We start from the raw sequence: 19,296 nt of genomic DNA, 5'->3' as shown, positions 1-19,296 counted from the left end.
GCCTGCATGTACACCTGCATGCCAGAAGAGGGCACCAGATCACATTAGGTGGTTGTGAGCTACCACGTGGTTGCTGGGAATTGAACCTGGGTCCATTGGAAAAGCAGATAGTGCTCTTAACCTCTGAGCCATCTCTCCAGCCCCCCAGTCTTCTCTTGTCTGTCTTCTGGCCTGCTGTTCATATTCTTTGCGCCTGGTTTCTAGGCTCTGCGCTCTCTGGGGTTTTGTTTTTGAGGCATGGTCTCTATGTGGCCTTGGCTGTCCTGGAGCTCACAATATAGATGAGGCTAGCCTCTAAACTCTAGGAACCGCCTGCTTCTTCCTCCCCAATGTAGAGGTTAAAGGCCAGTGTCACCGTGCAGCTGCTCTCTGTTTAGTTTGCCATCCCCTGTAACATGTCATAGTCCAGTGCCTCACTTTACCTGGGTGCTCCATGTGTGCAAACGTGGCCCCTGCCTTCTCAGTCGGCAGCTCTGGGAGTTTACACAGGCTCAGTGGGTGAGTGAGGAGCACTCGGCTTCCTGTGCAGCTGTCCGACAGGCTGCCTGTTTTTTGTAAGCCTCTGCAGGTGTGGAAATAGCATCACTCTTTCTGTCTTCTTTCAGCCCTTTAAGTGGTTAAACCAGAAAGTCATCCTAGTTTTTTTTTAGAAGGAAAAGGTGTATTTTGAGTGTGAAATAGTCTGTTTCTTCTTCTGTGAGCAGACAGTGTGGAGCTCGTTTTGAGAACAGTCAGTAGCCAGCACAGCACTGAGAGCCAGGACAATGACCAGCCAGACTATGACAGCGTGGCCTCAGATGAAGACACAGACGTGGAGACCAGAGCAAGCAAGGCAAGCCGGCAGAAGGTGAGAAGTCACCTCACACAGGACAGACGTGTTGCATTTAAAACTTGTTCTCACATGGGGCCGTAGCTGAATGGCAGTGTTTGCCAAACATGTACAAGCCCCTGAGTTCAGTTCTCAGCACCACTAGGAAAAGCGCACATGCGCACACGTGTACACACACACACACACACACACACACACACACACGTGTAAAAAAATAAAATGTTCCTGCAGAATTGCAAGGCTTAGCCCTTCGCAGGTGCTGCAAAGGGGATGAAGGTGGGTTCCCTGCTACCTCAGGCCAAGCAAAGATAAAGTAACCGCTCTTAAAACAAGGCCTTGGTCCCTGCGCAAGTGAAGAAGGTTCAGCCCTGTCCAGTCAGGACCCAGTTTATGACCAGAGGCTTTATGCACTCTACCTTATGCACAGTAGCTTTTCTGCGTGTTATCCCCCAGTGAGGCTTAGCTCCTGCCCTGAGGACGCCACTGATGGGGAAGAGGTGTGGTGACAGGAAACACTGTACAGGTGGTGGGCACCACAAAGTGCAGGTGAGCTAGGAGGTGCAAAGAGAGAGCATCACACTCTGGAGCGTCAGGGCAGGAGGCTCTGAATCGGGGCCTTCAGGGTGTGTGGGCCTGAGGCCTGTGCAGAGGTAGAGCAGGACAGTCTGGGCAGAGAGAAGGAACAGCCTCAGGAGAAGGCTGTCAGAAGTAAGAACACACAGCCCAGAGGTTCATGACACCACAAAGGAGAACTGAGGCCCTGAGGACAGTGCACAGCTGCCTTGGGGCGTGGGCCAGATGGGCCCAGTGATAGATGACAGGGCCAAGGGGTCTGGGAGGTTCCACCCCACCTCAGGCTGAGTCACCAGGACTGACCCAGAGAGGCACTCCACAGACATTAGATAAACAAGAAGCTCCACTTGGAAGCCTGGAGATTGAAGCAGGAGAGGACTCACATGCGCCAGCACTCGCTGCTTTACATTGGCAGAAGGAGGACACCCTGCCGGGCTGCCCGGTGCCAGTCCCCTCAGTGAGGCCCTCAGGGATAGGCCTTGCACTGACTGACGAGGCTCCCACCTGCCCCTTGGAGCCTCTAGCTGGGCTCGGGTGCTGTTGGGAACCTTCTTCTGCAGACACGTTCTCACAGACGCCTTCAGCTCCTCAGGCACTGCACAGAGCTCACCCCGCCCCTAACGTGCAGCCAGGCCGGCTTCTGCACCCACTGCTCTGTGGCCGTTTCCACAGCACTCATCCCCTTCAGTGCCGCCGTGCGTACATGGCAGCTGCTCCTCCCTCATGCTGCTGGGATGTGAACACCATGGCGGCAGCCTTCGCTCTCTCCTCTGATCCATCCACTGGAAATTGCCTAATGCTCAATAAGTAGTGTGGGATGAATGAATTCATAAAAGAATGAATTTTTTAAGTTAGCAAGGAAAATATACGCAAGTCAGGACAGACCTTCGACAGCCAGTGCGTGTACAGCCTGCAGCCCTTAGGCAGCCAGTGCGTGTACATCCTGCAGTCCTTAGACAGCCAGTGCGCGTACAGCCTGCAGCCCTTAGGCAGCCAGTGCGTGTACATCCTGCAGCCCTTAGACAGCCAGTGCGCGTACAGCCTGCAGCCCTTAGACAGCCAGTGCGCGTACAGCCTGCAGCCCTTAGACAGCCAGTGCGTGTACATCCTGCAGCCCTTAGACAGCCAGTGCGCGTACAGCCTACAGCCAGTGCGCGTACAGCCTGCAGCCCTTAGGCAGCCAGTGCGCGTACAGGCTGCAGCCTGCTTGCTCCTGTAGGACCTTGTGGCTCAGGTTGCAGCAGTGCTGTCAGCCCTGCGATTCATGTGGTTTAACTTTCAATTGAGCCGGCGTGAAACTCTTTAGCTGTTAGTCTTTGACATCACCATCTCAGATTGTGAACATTTTCCCGGTTTATTTTTAGAGCCTAGATTCAGATTTGTCAGATGGACCAGTCACTGTGCAGGAATTTATGGAGGTCAAAAGCGCCCTAGTGGCTTCTGAGGCCAAGATACACCAGCTAATGAAGGTGAATAACAACTTGAGTGACGAGCTGAGAATTATGCAGAAAAAGGTAACATGTTAATAAATGCCAGGGTGGCTGACTCATTGATCCCACAGCAGAAGGAGAGTCCCAGTCACCATGCCTGTGGTCAGAGGGAAGGGAGACATGTCCTGTAACAGACCTAGAAGTCCGGGGCCGAGTTGTCCTGAAAGCAGTGTGGGGGCGGGGTGTTTGGAATGACATGCTGTGATCAGAAATGCGTCCAGAGCAGGGTTAGGGACTGCAGCTCAGTGGTAGTGCATCTGCCTAGCATGCATAAGGTCCTGAGCTCAGGTCTTGTGTTTGGCTGGGGATATAGTCAGTGTATGCTCTATGAGCACAAGGCCTTGGGTTTGTGTGTAAGAGTGCATTCAGAGTAAATTCTCCACCAGGACAGACTTAACAGCCGAGTGTTTGTGTGAGGCAGCTTTTCCCCATCCCGAGCTTTCTGGGGTCTGGAAGGCATGGATGAGATCTCCCTCCTATCTCCCTCCTCCCAGCCACACCTGCATACAGGGCAGGCAGCGCACGCTTGTCAGCACACGCGCAGTCCTAGCATACACTGTGCAGTGTGCTCTCTGTGGGTGCTTACTCTGACTGCCTCCCTGGCAGCCCTCTGCAGCGTCAGCTCACTGCACTAGGGCTTGACACTCAGCCGACTCCCACACTCCGCCTGTACTAGCACGGAAAGACAGCTATGTGTTGAACATGGTCCTAGCCATTGCCTAGAGCAGTGGGGGGTGGGGGAGGGGGACACAGATATTTACATTAGGGCTCATAACAGCAGCAAATCACAGCTGTGAAATGAAGGTGTGGTTGGGTCACCAGGACATGAGCGGTACTAACAGGTCGAGGCACTAGGAAGGTTGAGAGCCGCTGCTCCAGAGACTCACCTGCAGGAGAGGGCAGGCAGCACTCATCGCTGAGTCTCTTGGGAGACACACTCTTTATGTGTCCCAGGAGGAGCACAGCAGACGGGCTGGTGTTTCTACGCTATTGTTTGAGGAGTGCTATTTAAACTGAAACTATTGTAAGTCCTGGCCACGTCTCCTAAAGGAAAGCCAGAGACTGGAGCTCCTGCCTGCTCAGAGTGAGGTGGTGAGGGCCTCTGAAGTCAGCAGCTCCCATCTAGGCTAGTGCAGCTGTGACCAAGAGGCCAAGAGCTCCCCGCTGTAGCAGAGGACTTGCATTTCCTCCGCTTTTCCTGAGAAGGGTCTCACAGACATGGTAGTCAGTGTGGTCACCACAATTATCAGTTTCTTGGGTGATTTTTTTCTGAAATCTGCCTTTGTAAATTGGTCTGCCCGGCATATCCATAGCTCTCCGTTTAGTGTTCATAGAGGCAATCTATGAGAAGATGGAAGTTCACACCCCAGAACCCATGTACAAAACTGGGGTGGTTGGGCACAATGGTCCACCCGCAGTACCCAAGCACCAGAAGCAGAAGTGGAGTTTCCCGAGCGAGCCATTAGCCAGACTAGCCAGAATAGTGAGCCCGGGCTCAGCGAGACACAGTACAGAAGGGAGAGCGTGACTGCCAAGATGCCCAGTGCTGCACTCACACGTGCACACACATGTGCAAAGAAGTAGTAAAGAAAACTAAAAGTTGGCTGGTGAGATGCTCAGCAGGCAGAGGAATTTGCTGTAGAAGCCTGACAGCCTGAGGTCAAGTCCCAGCACCCACGTGAAGGCAGGAGATGCCACACAGCTGTCCTGACCACTACACTCAGGCACCAGGTACATGCACACACAGTAAGTTTCTGGTTTTGTTTTAATTGCTAGAGACAACCCATATCTCTGAAAGTAGGTGTTTTGACTATCTCTGAGAAACGTAGAGCAAAGACTGGGGAGATAGTTTAGTGGGTTAGACATTTGCGCCAAGCCTGATGACCTGAGGTTAGTTCCCCAAAGCCAGGGGTAGGAGAGAACCAACACCCCCCTCCCCCTCCCCCCCCCTCCCCGCGGCCCCACACACGTGCTGTCCTGTGCTGTGCATGCACTCAGGCACATACACGTGCACACAAGTAACCAACTCCCTCCCCAGCCTCCACACACGTACTGTGCTGTGCACACACTCTGGCACATACACGTGCACACAAGTAACCGACTCCCGACCGCCACACATGCTGTGCTGTGCTTTGTACGCACTCAGACACATACACATGCACATAAGTAACCAACCACCTCCCCACCCCGCCCCCCTCCAGCCTCCACACACGTGCTGTGCTGTGCACACACTCAGGCACATACACGTGCACACAAGTAACCAACTCCCAACCTCCACACGTGCTTTGCTGTGCTGTGCTGTGCACACACTCAGGCACATACACTTGCACACAAGTAACCAACCCCCTCCCCAGCCTCCACACACATGCTGTGCTGTGCATACACTCAGGCACATACATGTACATACAAGTAAACATTGAGTGGAGCCATTGTTCACTAATTATCTCTTCGATTCTTACAAATGCTTTTGATTTCTAAAACTACTGAATCATCTGTAACCTTTTGTTTTCTGCCATACTTTTTTCAAATAGAGTATAGCCTGGTTCTTTAAACATCATTAAAGTTTATCTTAAGGCATGTTCTTTGTAAATGCAGAGTAATTTTTTTTTTTAGTTTGACACAGCCTCTATAATCCCAGCCCCTTTGGAGACCGAGGCAGAAGATTGACAAGTTCCAAGCCTTCTTGGACTGAGAACTAGTTGGGAGCAACCTGAATAATTTGGACTCTGCTTCAGTTCTGGGGCATGGTGTGCCCGGGGTGAGGCTGTGGTGCCCCATGTGCCTCTGTGCCTGAGGCCCCAGATTACCTACGGTCCCTGTGTGAGGGGCTGGGGCGATTGAAACCAGGCCCTTGAGCTCCTCTCAGAAGGCAGTTGGGCAAAATCCTGGCTGGATGTTTCAGAGGCAGCAGCAGTGTTCAGGGAGTGTCTTACTTCCCAGCCTACTCTGAATGCCACTGCGAGCTTTTAGCGTAGGCAGACACATCAGCACTGCACTTAGGGATGTCATCGCTTACATACCTCACCCTCTGGACCATGGCCGTTTCACTGAGGCCACCCAGTTCCCCATTCATAATCCTGACAGGCCATTCACTCTTGCCTGTCCTGGAATGCAGGGATTTCTAGAGGCTCTCTCTTTGAAGAGGAGGCTGCAAACATAGGCAAGGAAGCCATGCTTCTGCAGAAGTGGGCCCTGCTGATACAGAGATGGGGGCTATGTTTATATAGCAACGAGTGTATTGATTTAATTTCAGAGCTAGATAAAGTTGTTAAGAGAGTTGGCTAAGTAGTATGATTTATATCTGATCTTTCACATTAACAGTTGCTTGGAAATGATGCTAAGTAATGAAGAAGACTGGCCACTACTGGCGTACTTTCCACAGATCGGTGCTTTATACAGAAGCACTGAAAGTTAACTCCCAGCACTGCAGGAGCTTGCTATCGGAAAGTTAGGACCCCCTCCCTTGTGCAGACATGGTTGCTTACTGACTTTAGCCTTGGCACTGGAGGGCAGTGCGGTCAGAACGTACGTTCTTTCAAAGAGTAGGCAGCACACCCGCTTATACATGGAAGGTGCCACACAGAGGCAAAGGACCCGATGCAGTGTGGATACAGTTACTTGTATTTAAGTTGCCAGCCCCACAATTCCTTGGTGGTCTCTTAACCGTGAAGTAGCTTACATATGAAAACTGGAAAGAGTGCTCAGAGCTTCCAGGTGACAGTATCTGACCAAAGTGAGGGGGCACCAGGCAGCCTAGCCCATTTAAAGCCACCATCACCGACTGCATGGTTTTTGAGTGACAAAGCCAAATGAGAGAAAGCCCAGATACACCAGCCCTGGGACAAAGGAAGCAAGTGTGCCACGTGGCAGCCCTTCATGTGGAGGTGCTGACAGCCCAGTAGGTTTTTGCCATATGCTAAGTTAGCAAGCTTACCATGGCTTGGCTCTCTTATTTTTATAAAGACATGCTTGAATTATTTGGAATATTAAGAGTGTTATGCAATAAAAAATATTTTATCCTAATTTTTCTTGCTGGCTTTTGAGAGCAATGGCACTGAAATTCTTCCTGGGCTGAACTTGATTTTTTCTTGCTCTGTGCAGCAGTCTGGCCATCTTTGTGACGCTTCCACGGTGTCTCCTGTTACTTTTCCCATTTGCAAACTGCTCAGGGCCCATGTGGGAGGAACTGTGGTTGATGCTCTGAACCTCTTCTTTGAAATGCCTTAGGCTGGTCCAGAGTGTAGCTTGTCCTCAAATGTTTCTGACCCCACGACAGCATCTTAGGTAGTTAGACTTGAGTTTCCCATGAGGCTGTGTGGTGGAAAAAGTGAGTCACTGCACACCGAGGAGTTGTCGTCATGGCTTTCCCTCGCAGCCCAGCTAGCCTTATGCTCTCACTAGGTCATGTTGTGTTGGTACCCTTGACTGTGCTTTGTCTGCTCAGTGTGTGAAAACACAGGCCCACTGCCAAACATTTCTTTCAGCTTCAGACCCTGCAGAGTGAGAATTCAAGCCTCAGGAAACAGGCCACAGCCAGTGCCTATCAGGTGCAGACTGGTTCTGACCACACAGCCACTTCCAGCCACTCTTCCTTAAAGCGACGGCCGTCTGCCCGAGGCAGTAGGCCCATGTCCATGTATGAGACTGGATCAGGTCAGAAACCATACCTCCCAATGGGAGAGGCCAGCCACCCTGAAGAAAGCAAGACAAGACTTCAGCCCTTCCCTGCTCATGTAAGTAGCCCTCTGTCCGTCCTGTCCCCACCGTGCAGTCTGACTGTGCGTCCCTTCTTCTGACCCTGTAGTTCTCTGGGCTTCTTCTGTTCTGCAGAACTGGGCCCTGAGAGGTCCCCTTGTGTTTGCTGAGTGAACACGTCTGCAAATGCGCCCAGTGTGACCAGGAGCACACGGGCTTGTGGACTGGAAGGTTTTGGCTAGTTGGGCCTTCTGGCTCTTCCTCGGCTCCTCTCTCTCCAGGCTGTATTTCCCAGGCAGCCTCTGCTGGCGTTCTTCATGTAAAGTCTCTTTCCCGAGGTCCACAAACAAAAGCCAGTTGTAAAGGTGACAGAAACGTCTTTGTCTTCAGAGTAGGCAGAGGTTGAGGCTGGAGGTGGCTCAGTGGTCAAACACTGGCTGCTTTCGCAGAGGACATGGGTTCAGTTCCCAGCACCCACATGGCACATGACCCACTCTCAACCAGCTATAACTCCAGTTTTAGGGGATTTGACACCTCTGGCCTCCCAGGGCACTGCTTCTATAAGGCACACATACACCTTCAGGCAGAACAGTTTTTTAAAAAAACACAACGAAGTAAGCAGAGGCATGTCCCTCTGTAAGCTGGAGCCCTTAGGACCCAAGGTGTTCTTTTGGGCCCTGGGACATGATGCATGGAGCGGAGCAGCTCTAGGCTTCAGCGTCCTGCCTACTGACCTCAGCGTTGGCTGTCAGCATGGCTTGGTCCCCTTGTAAAGATGCAGCACTCAGGAAGCTGAAGCAGGAGGATTGCCTGGACTGCATAAGAACTTATCTTAAAAAAAAAAAAAAGTTTAAAAAGAAGGAAATTCATAAATAATAGAAACTGTATGTTCCCCCAAACAGTGTCAGTTCCAAAGGGTGCTCAGTGGCAGGTCGTCACTGGGCAGGTTGTCACTGCGATAGTGCACACACCGGGGTGCCAAGCTCTTAAGACACTGAACATGCTGTCTTCTGGATGATTTATTATGCAGGTGTCTTTTCACCGAATGCTGCAAGCATAAACTGCCTTATGCAGGTCTTTCTTCAGAGTGTAATATTTATCCTTTTGAGTGGCCAAATTATTTCTTCAAAGCACATAAAGAATTTTAATAAAATTCTTAGAGTAATGTGAAATGATAAGATCTAATAAATTAAACCTATTTTAATTTTGTCAGACTTCAAGATGGTAAAACTGCAGTATTGAATATAACCAGGAGCCCATTGTCGTAGCTTCCCTTCATTGGGCTTAATGCTTGAAGACCATTGACCATATTTGCCATTGAACTAAGTGAAACGAGTCTAGTTTTTATATAACTGAAAACAAAACTTGGGCACCCTCACCTTGGTAGCTTACACAGTGTCCTTAGTTTTAGAGGAAATGGGGTGAGATTGTTGTGCTGCCCCGTGTCTGTACTGAAGTCCAGGGTGATCGTGTGCACCAACCTAGACTTGCCCGCAGCGCTGATGCCATGCTGTCCCGCTCACCTGGAGAGCAAGCCGCACTGCAGGCTGTGCAGCAGGTGCTGCCAGCTCTGACAGAGCTCTGCCCAGCATAGTGTGACAGCTGTGGTATCTTGTCCCTTATGGAGAAGTGGCCTCTTCAGTGCAGAGTGGCCTCCAGCAGGCAATTGCTTTGTCAGGGATCAGACTGCTCAGGAGCTGTGTCACAGCTGCCACTGAGCTCACACAGCGACTGCTGTGTGGCCAGCTAGCTGTAGGTGGGAGGTGGGATTTGTTTGTTTTGTGTTTTCCCAAGCTTGTTTCTCTCTCCCCTTCCAGATTGGGAGGAGTGCACTTGTGGCCTCCTCTTCGTCTCTGCCTTCCTTCCCCTCCACACTTTCCTGGTCCAGGGACGAAAGCACCCGAAGGGTTAAGTACACTCTGAATGCTCTGCCCTGCAGGAGGGGCAGTGCTCCTGGACTCTTGCTTGGGCGCTGGCCCTTCTGCCCCTGCCCTTGCTAACTGCCCTCTGTCCTGCATGAAGCCGCACTTTGCTCCCGGTTCCTCGCAGCAGCAGGCACATGCACTTACACACCGAGAGAGATTGGCCTCCACCCTGTGTAACTCCACTGTTCTTCTCACCTGTTTAACCACGCTCACCAGTCAGCCTATTGCATTTATTTCAAGCACACTGTCTTGTTAGACAAACAGAAAACTTAGCTGGCTGCTGGTTAAATATAATAGGGCAAATCCCTCCGGGGTGGGGTGTTTTGTTTTGTTTATTTAGCTACAGTTATTAAGTTAAAAGTATTATATTTAGATTAGCACAAAAGTATCATAGCTTTTTTAAACCGTGACTTTATGTTAGCACAGCACATCTGACAAGCGCTGCCCTCGGGTGCAGTGCAGAGGCGAGGTGTCCACTTGGAGTGGTTGGCCAAGCCCTTCTGCTCCTGTGTGAGCCTCTCTGGAGAGCAGAGCATGATCAGACGGGACCTCCAGAGAAAGGCCACTGACGGGTGCAAAGGGCCTAAGTGGCATGGTCCCTGTTCTGAAAGGACCATCATGTAAAAAGAAAAATGCTTTCCTGTGTACCAAGAGCATGATGGTTTCCTCTTGAGGAAAGCTGTGGGGTGAGCCTGGTGCTGGACACCTGCCCTGCAGATTCCAGTACAGTCTGTCAGTAGCAAGGGTGACGAGGGAAGAGAACGGTGCCCTAGAGACCACCCTCCCCAGCAAGCCTTTGTGTATCCACCCCACCCCCTCAGTGTGCTGTGGGCCCTGTCCACTGCCAGGGTCACATGTCTAGCCAGGCCCGAGTTTCCTTTCAGCCCTTTTGAAGTAATGAAGTCACAGGACTTGTGAGCAGTCCTGAGAGTGTGCCACAGAGCTCTGTCCCAGGGCTCTAGTCAAGGAACAGTGAACCCCACACTGTGCTGACGAGTGCCAAATAAGGCCCTTCTTATCCACTATGAGATTCCGTAGTTTTTAGAATTGTAGTGTTTTGGTAGTTTTGAAAAGGACTACTTGCTGAAATGGAATGGTTTTGTGCATAGTGAAGTCACCCAGGATTGTCTGAGGCCCTGGCAGCTTTGCCGTGAGTTTAGGTTTCTGTGGTTTGTGCAGAGAAACGGCACGTTGTTATGTAACTGAACCAACACCAGCTATAAGGTAACTTTTCTATTAACAGCTTGAGAGCAGCATTTTAACAATCCTGGCTCTGCATGCTCACGGTAATTTTCATAAGCTTACATGCTGGCTACATTGAAATCCTGTATGCTTTTTTGACGACGGAGGAGGACTTAGTACGTAAGTAATTGTCCTTGGGGGTTGACTTCCGCACTTGAACAGTGTTTCCTGAGCTCTGTTAATGGGTCTGTCTCACTGTTCTGAGATTTTGAAACAGAGCTTGCTTTTTCAATCACTGTGGGTAATGTAATCAATTTCTGTCATCTTGGCATCAGGAAAGCAAAAATCATCTCTTACAGAGATAAGGTATTCAAAGAGACTGAAGGATTGCAAATTTAAGGCAGGCTATAGCAAGACTGTCACAAAATCCAAAATATAAGATGTGGACAATATTAGTACTGTCTTCTGGATATTCCCCACATGGGGGCAGCTCTGAGTGAACTGTCCAACATGGTTAAAATGTAGCTTGTAAACTGGGCATGGTGGCACACACCTGTAATTCCAGCCCTGGGGAGGCAGAGGCAGGAGGATCACTGTAAGTTCGAGGCCAGCCTGGTCTACAAAGTGAGTTCAGGACAGCCAAGGCTACACAGAGAGACCCTGTCTCAAAAAATAACAAAATAAACAACAACAACAAAAATATAGTTTGTGTGTGTATTTATGTTTGAAACACATTTTTAAAGTAAAGATTAGCTAAACATTCCATGTAAATGGCAAGAAAGGTCCTCGGGAGGGGCAGGTTCTGAGATCAGGCCCACAGGCCCTGCTTTCACTCCCTGCACTGAATGTGGGGCCGCTATTGTCAGTAAGAACATAAGAACTGAGCATGGTGATCTCCCAAGGCTCCTCGCCAACACTTCATCCTTTTCCAAATGAATGGCGTGGGTAAGAAGGTTCATAGTAGATCTTAGGAAGCCAGCCCCACTGTCTTCCATAGCTGGGGGAAGAGGAAGTCCCGGAGGAAATGTGAAGGGCCTCAGCAGACAGACAGAAGCAAAGTATGGCGGCACTCAGGCACCTTACCTCAGAGCTGGCCAAACTATGGGCCTCGTACAGACTTCCTCAACCAACTTCCTCTAGCAGCCATTTTTCTGGATAACCCTACACACCTAGTGTGCTTAAGGGGAGCCTTTGTAGTCCCAGCCTGTGCTACAGTCTCCTGCATCAGTTCAATCACCTGGCTGTGTGCGTTGATAAACATGGCTGAAGTGCAGGGTACACAGCTGGAAAATAGCTAGTTAGTAATCAGTTTTGCATTGGAGTAGGCTGCTGTCTAGATGGATTGTCCCACACAGTAAGCTAAGCACTGAGAAACGGTTTTCTTCACACACTCCAATCTGGCCTCTCCCAGAGGGCGTCATCCTCGCCACATCTTGTCACACTGACAGGCCCTTCGTTTAGTGGTGCTGCCATTCCTCTGAGATGTTTTTAGGGATTCCTACTTTGAAGATACAGCTCAGTTTAAGCTGCATGGTTATACCAAATCTCTATTTTCTGGGGTAAATATTTTGTGAAACAAGTATTGAGCTAATCCATTTGGCTAATAGGCAGCACATGGCTGGCTTTCTTGAGGACGCATGAAAACCATCCCAGGAGCAGTTCTTAGCAGGAGCCATCCAGGCTTTGCACGTGTGTAGTGTGCAGGGTCTGCAGAGGGCTTGAGAGCACACCCTCCTCCCCTCCTGCAGCCTCTGCTGAGCTGGGCAGCTAGCTTATTTGGTTCTTCTCATATGCTGTTAAACCAGATCATTTGAATTAGCTTCCAGCTCTGAAGGTCTGTATTCAGATAAGTCCTGGTGTGTGTGCTACTAACTGCATCTCATTCCGTTGTAAACCTGTATTCCTCTCATAACTACATGAGATGGCTGTGCGTGTGTGCCTACGTGGTGTCTGTATCAGACTTCGCTTGCGCCAAGGTCTGTTTAGAACTTGCTGTTGAACTAAGAAGAAATGCTGCAAAAGTGGAAGAACCACTTTGGACCCACTGTTCACTCATCTTTTACTAGATTTCTGGTAAAGGGCTGGTTCCTGTCCCAAGTGAGCTCTGTGTGTGAAGGTGACATAGCCTGGCAGGAGCTCTTCCCCGGGAAGGCCACGATGCTTGTAACTAATGGGCCCTTCTCTTTTTTAGGCCTCCAGGCTGGAGAAGCAGAACAGCACACCGGAGAGCGATTATGACAATACTGCCTATGACATTGAGCCAGATGACACGGTGTATGTGCACAAGAGAGCGTGGGGAGTTGGCTGTTAGTGCAGGCGGGGCAGGCCTCACCACCCTCACCTGTATCTAAAGACCGTGAAGGGCCTGAGCTGTTTCACCTGTCTGGCGTCACACACTGTGTGTCTTCTGCACTCACATTATGCCTCAGAGCTGTTGGCCCTGTGTGGTACCTGCTGTGCCAGGTCAAGATCAGCCATGGTGCAAGCTTGTTTCCCCAACAGTCAGCCTGCAGGGGATGGCTGCTGATAGCACACCTCTTCCTGTATTTCCTTGTCTCCTTCTTCACCCAGTCTACAGCAGCCCCAACCTCCAGCCCAGGACAAAATGAAAAGGTCTTCATGTGTCTGTAGGTACCAGCTGACGAGTAGAGCTCGTGAGTCCTCCTGCTAAACAGGATAAAGGGAACCACAGAAGCAGCCTGCTCCAGGGCCAGAGATGTGAGTCCTAGAAGCAGAAACAGCTAATGAGTGCTTGCCATTCTTAACTGTCCACAGGTCAAACCGGAAAGGACGGCACAGGAGTATGCTGTGGCCAGGTGATGGCTCATTGCCAGACACAGCAGAACCCCACTTGGTTCCCAGCCCCGCCCTCCCCAGCACAGAAGACGTCATCCGGAAGACCGAACAGATCACCAAAAACATCCAGGAGCTCCTAAGAGCAGCCCAGGAGAGCAAGCATGACAGGTGTGGGCTGTAGCTGTGTTTTGGGTTTGCCTGTGCCAGCAGGCACCGCCCGTGTGTCCTTGAGCTAGGGGTTTTGTGGTGTTTTTACTGCTTTCATCATGTTACAAAGTAATCTGAAGATAAATGCATGTAGAAATAAAACTGCTGAGTCCTGGGGACAGCAGCTTCCCTGGGGTCAGGTCAAGCAGCCACCTCACAGCTGGCAGGTGAATCTTCTGGCCACTGGGTTCCCAGGATTCTCCGGGACAGAGTCTCCAGACAGAGGTGTCCTGGGGGGAGGCCTCTGTAGAGCTGCCTGGCTCTCCTGTGCACACACAGCTGCAAATGTGGCGTAGAGCAGAGTGCCCGACACTTCCTCAGCACTGAGGGAGCGATGAGGAAGTCCTAAGCTGGAGCCTCTGCTCCAGTCTGCCGGCCGCTCCGAGCGCTTCAGTGCTGCTGCAGCTTCCAGCTGACGCACATCGATGGGTGTCAGAAATACAAACCTGTGCCTGCGGCCAGTTCAGGGTTTCAAAATTGCAGTGTGGATTTGCTTCAGTTTGGGAAGTTTTTTGTTTTTATGTGGAAATCCATTCAGCGCCTTTTCTGGTTTGATCTCCTTTCTTTGAAGACCAAGAGAAAATGAGATTTAAAAACCATTGGCTTGTGCTTCTGATTTGGAAGTAGAGTTGGCCCAGGGGCTTTGCCTGTCACTAAGTGTTTGGTGTTCTGTACTTGGAGGTAGGATGTGGTCCCTTCTGCCTCCTTGGAGTTACCTGAGGCCCCAAGTCCCCACTGCCCCCAGCTCTCCCGCAGCCTGACTTGCTCATGGTCTTGCCTCGGGCCACCCTCCCCCATCCTCCCCCTCACACCCCACAGTGATATAAAATTAGAAATAGACTTTATTCAGAAGTCAGTTTTATGGTTTAAAAAAAAAAAAGGAACGAATGTTAACTTGAGGCTGTGAGTCTTCGATGTTTAGAAACAGTTTTGTCAGCCAGACTTACAGCCGACTTGACAGCGCTTCATTGCAGGAAGTACCTCCAAGTGTGCTTTCCTTGCCCATGGCCTCCAGGCAGAGGGGCAGCCCTGCACACAGCCTGTAGCGCGCAGTCCTCAGGCTGCAGACCTGGCACAGCACGCTGCAGTGAGTCACCCCTTCTGCTGCTCTGTCGGGGTGCTAAAAATAAGAATTCTGCATAAAGCCAGGGTCTTGGCTCTTCCCTTTCTTGTCACAAGTCTGCTGTCATGCCTGCATGGAAAGAGGCTGTAAAGACACATGTGAAACAGTCTTCCCGTTGCTCTTAGGAGCATCTGGATGAATGGAGCTGTGTGAGTTCCTTGGCCAAGCGGTACCTGATAGTGCCAACTGGAATTTAAGGGATTTTTTTTTTCGGGTCCCTGATTCACCTTTACAGGCCTTGGCTCCTCTTTTTAGACATCTGGGAGGTAGAAATGAGGCGTTAATGCGCTGTGGCTGTCCTCATCTCTGTCGTCAGGTCTTATTCTGCAGATCTCGGGTGAAGGAGTGTTTGTGAAAGGATGGGGAGCGGCTTTGTAGCCCTGTGCTTGCTGTCAGGTGTGCACATGGGGCAGGCCACAGCCTTAGCCCTTCGTCAGTGGGCTATAACTGGAACCTGACCGGCCTCAGAGGAGGCTGTCCCTCCCAACCATCTGAGCTGTTTTACTGACCTCTCCATTATCTCACAGCTACATCCCCTGCTCAGAGAGGACACATGCCGCCGTCACCGAGATGGCCGCCCTGTTCCCCAAAGTAAGTTGTTTCTACGCATTGCTTTCTGATCCTAGGTGAGGAGCGGACTCCAGGGTAAAGCCAGAGCCCTGTGCGCACTAGGCAGACATACTGTTGAGCTTTACAGCCAGCCTATGCCTTTTCCTTATGGTTCTGTAGCATGTTGTTTGTAAGTATGTTGTCTTTTAGGTCTTTGAGATGTTTTCACTGTGCATGAGTATCGGTTTTAATAAAACATAGATATTTAAGCCAGGTGCTGCAAGGTAAAGCAATAAAGTTTACAATATATCACCTGCATGATTATTTTTAAGTACCTAGAAATGGCGTACACTACTAGAGTCTCTCAAATACAGAGCATGTGCTCTTAGGCCTCAGGTCACAAAGCTTGTAATGTATAAAATATCCAGCTGGCTGGGTGTGGTGGTACACGCCTTTAATCCCAGCACTTGGAGGGCAGAGGCAGGCAGAGCTCTGAGTTCGAGGCCAGCCTGGTCTACACAGTGAGTTCCAAGGTAGCCAGGGATACAGAAAGAGAAACCCTGTCTCAAAAAAACATAAAAATAAATAAGTAAATTACCCAACTGAAAACAATCAGATTTTATGAAACACCTCAGGCTGCTCTCAGGAGGAGGCTTCTTCCTTGCTGCTGGATGTCCACCCTGCAACCCACAGCAAACAGCTGTACTTTTTATTTTAGAAACCCAAGTCTGACACGGTGAGGTCTTCCCTCCGGTTACTGACATCCAGTGCCTACCGGCTCCAGTCAGAGTGCAGAAAGGCCCTCCCAGGAGACGCAAGCTTGCCCACGGATGTGCAGCTTGTCACACAGCAGGTCATCCAGTGTGCCTACGACATCGCCAAGGCTGCCAAACAGCTGGTCACGGTCACCACCAAGGAGAACAACAACTGAGCTGCTGGCCGCTGTCCTCCTGTCTTCTGGGCTGCAGTTTACACATGAACTCTTCAGATTTCTACAGAAATGTTTAATGATTCAAAACTTTTTAAAAGAAAACTCAGTATTATTTTTGCATGTTTTCTAACAGATTTTTGACTGTATTTAACCATTGCCTTATCTGTGCCTGTTTGCAGCTTAGTTCTGTCCTGTTGTGTTGTCACCAAGTGCTTAGGTCATGACTCTGTATGTTTAAAAGTAATTGTTCAGACTTTGTTAAAACCTTTCCATCCTTTAAAACTCTCTATCCATGGCTAAAACAATAATTGATATTTTTAGTAAAACATTTTCTTAAGAGATAAGAAAGTTGGGTTTTTAAAAAAAAAAGCAGTGTTTGTTCCCTCCAGGCATCCTGCAGTTAGCTAGCTCTCCACCCTGCCACACACTCCTGCAGTTTGCAGTATCGCCAGCTGTGTGCGGAGAGCAGGGTCCTGGCTGCTCCTAAAGAGAGCTCATCTCTTGGGAGGACAAGGAAATGATCCATTTCTAACTTTTGTATTATGTTAAGTGTTGTGTTATTTAATATTTTTTATCTTGATTTTCTATCTATAAAGCCTTTGCCATCATGCTGAAGTCTCCATAGTGTCCAAAAGAGCAGTTAGGAATTCACCCTCTACATCGTCTTCAGTGTCAGGGACCTGCTTCCCCCAAACCAGACAGTTCACTCAGAGCTCAGAAGCACACCTCTCACAGGGCGCTGATGTCCTTGCTGGAAGGATGTCTTCCCAGGTAAGACAAAATGGCCTCAGTTTCTCCCCTCATCTCACTGGTACTTACGATCAGACCCTATGGCAATGCAGACGCTCCCACTGTGCTCCAGCTGGCTGCAGCTCTGCAAAGCTCTGCAAGGGCAGAGGCTGACAGCCAGGCCATGGCAGCACTGGTGTTCACAAAGCTCACGGCTCTTTCTGGTCCATCCCTGTCCCAGCGTTCTGCATTGGTTTTGTTCTGGGTAGGGCTCAGGCCCTGACCTGAGAGGACAGGCATTGTATGGCTATGAAGCCAGCCAGGTACACAGCAGAGCGCAGAGGGCAGCTGGGGAGTCCGCCCTTTCTGCAAGGACAGCAGCTCCTCTCTCACATGCCCCTCTCATGTTGCTGTGGAAAAGTAGATCTGAGGTTGGTAGACATTTGGTTTTTCAAGATATAAGAAATTTGGGTTATTTTATGCCATTTTTTTCTAGTTAGAAATGTGGGCAGTAAATCCATACATGCCCACCAAACAAATGGGAAGTGCACTGTGGCCTCTCGGCTGCCTCAGCCTCTGCTGAGGTCTGTAAACCGCAACATGAGGGCTGGCCTTGCTGGCCACCAGAAGCAGCCTCTGAGCCAACCAGGGAGGGCAGCGATCGGCCGCTGTGCAGTCACCATCAGCCTCTTCCCTGTGTTATGTGAGAATGATCAAAGTGCAGGTCACCTCACTGTGCGCTGAGCCTGACTCATCACCGTTGCCGCTTGGCCACATTCTATCCTAGAAACAGCAGCACACAGTCAGGTGGCATCCGCACTCCAGAAGCCACAACCTGCAGGATGCCCTGGAGTGCATTTTAGAAAGGAGCTCAGGTATTGTTTTTCACAAACTTTTTGCCTGCTTCAAGGACTTTACTACCCTCCCTGGCGGGCACTGGTTCCAGTCCTGAGCTGTTCCCCAGGGAAAACAGGCCTCGGTTAGAAGCTTCTAAGAAGAGAATTATTCATTAGATGTGGAAGAACGTCTTTTCAACGAAAAGGCCAAGGACCTGCCACAGAGCATACTATCTATCTAGAAAAGCAAGGGGCAGGGCCAGTGCAGCATTTCCAGACGCTCTCAAGAGCACCAGAGTCCAGTCAGTCCAGTGTCGCCCTCACACTGAAGCTCCCAGGTGGAGGCCGAGGAGCCAGCAGGAGCTGACAGCAGATGCGTCTTGTCTCAGCGCTTGTCCTGGCCCTTCTTGCATGCGGGTCCCCTTGCCTCGCACACGTCATCTCTGCATCCACTCGGGGTGCTCGGTCCCTTCCTGCCTGTGTACCCCGCTTCCTGAGACCAAGAAGATGAAGGTACGATTGATGAGCAGGCCTTGTCCAAAGTTCCAATAGCAGAAGGCACCATGGCCTCAGCACAGTGGTTCTAACTTGCCAAAGACTTAAGTCCAGTGTTGCACCCATTGGGACTGTCATTGCACAATGTAGGCTTCTACCCTGACTCCAGTGACCCTCATCGCAGAACCCAGATGAAGAGTAGCACACTTGCGTCCTCCACTGCTCCCATGAGCCTTTTATGGTCCAGTTTCCTGTCCTTCTTGTCCTAGTTGAATATGGCCCATGCTCTTACAGAACAAAACGCTGCATAGACCAAATGAGATGCCTTTCATACCAGTCATTAACCCAGTCACCGTTCTCCTGTCCTTGTTTCTCATTGTCACTAAACATCCTGTGCCTGAAGTTATTGTCCCCTCATTTAAAATGGTTCTGAAATTTGTGCCTGGCAGTTACGCAATAAATAGTCTCTTTAAGTGTCTGCGGTCACGTGCCTCCCTCCAGCTGGTGGGGCGGGTCTCTCGGGAGGGGTGTTTTCCGGCTCAATCTCTTGGGACACCCACCTTAGTCTTCCCTTCCTGTGTTTAGTACACAGCCTGTTTTGTATTTGTGGCACTGTGCCATGCAGCTCAGGCATGCCTTGAGCTGTCATCCTCCTGCCTCTGCTTCCTGGAAGCTGGAGTTTTGGGCATGTGCCATCATGCCCACCCCTGAATCCATCTCACCCTGGCACACTTACCCCTTTTATTTTTAGGTCAGCCTGAGCCAGCCCAACGCATTGCCCTCTCCCCTCCAGACAGGCAGTCAGGTAATAGAATTAGTTCATGCTGAAGGCCGCAGTCTGTCTGTCTTTCAGGAAGAAAGCACACCGTTGTACAGGTGCGCACAGGGCTTGTCAGGGCCATCTCCCATCCCACCGGCATGTCCTGAGAAGTGACT

The 19,296-nt window shown here is 50.4% G+C and overlaps 1 protein-coding gene across 9 annotated transcripts in view; it reads left to right on the top strand.

Moving 5' to 3' along the window:
- Positions 1-18,837, top strand: part of GIT2 (GIT ArfGAP 2) — a 48,509-nt gene extending 29,672 nt beyond the window's left edge. For 2 of the 9 annotated variants that reach the window (XM_084761409.1, XM_084761407.1), the window contains exons 13-20: positions 705-847; positions 2,767-2,916; positions 7,377-7,625; positions 9,405-9,494; positions 12,886-12,968; positions 13,470-13,658; positions 15,348-15,411; positions 16,088-18,837. In XM_084761409.1, coding sequence (XP_084617535.1) covers positions 705-847; positions 2,767-2,916; positions 7,377-7,625; positions 9,405-9,494; positions 12,886-12,968; positions 13,470-13,658; positions 15,348-15,411; positions 16,088-16,300 — 1,181 coding nt within the window. In that variant the 3' untranslated portion in view covers positions 16,301-18,837. The remainder of the gene's footprint in view (positions 1-704; positions 848-2,766; positions 2,917-7,376; positions 7,626-9,404; positions 9,495-12,885; positions 12,969-13,469; positions 13,659-15,347; positions 15,412-16,087) is intronic. The other 7 variants (XM_084761410.1, XM_084761408.1, XM_084761414.1 and 4 more) reach the window with 7 other exon arrangements.
- The last annotated feature ends 459 nt before the right edge of the window (positions 18,838-19,296 follow it).

The sequence above is a fragment of the Acomys minous genome (genome assembly GCF_964271855.1).
Source record: "Acomys minous genome assembly, chromosome: 16".
In the NCBI taxonomy this organism is placed as follows: domain Eukaryota; kingdom Metazoa; phylum Chordata; class Mammalia; order Rodentia; family Muridae; genus Acomys; species Acomys minous.
The sequence above is the reverse complement of the archived record's forward strand: the minus strand, read 5'-3'. Positions and strand labels throughout refer to the sequence as shown.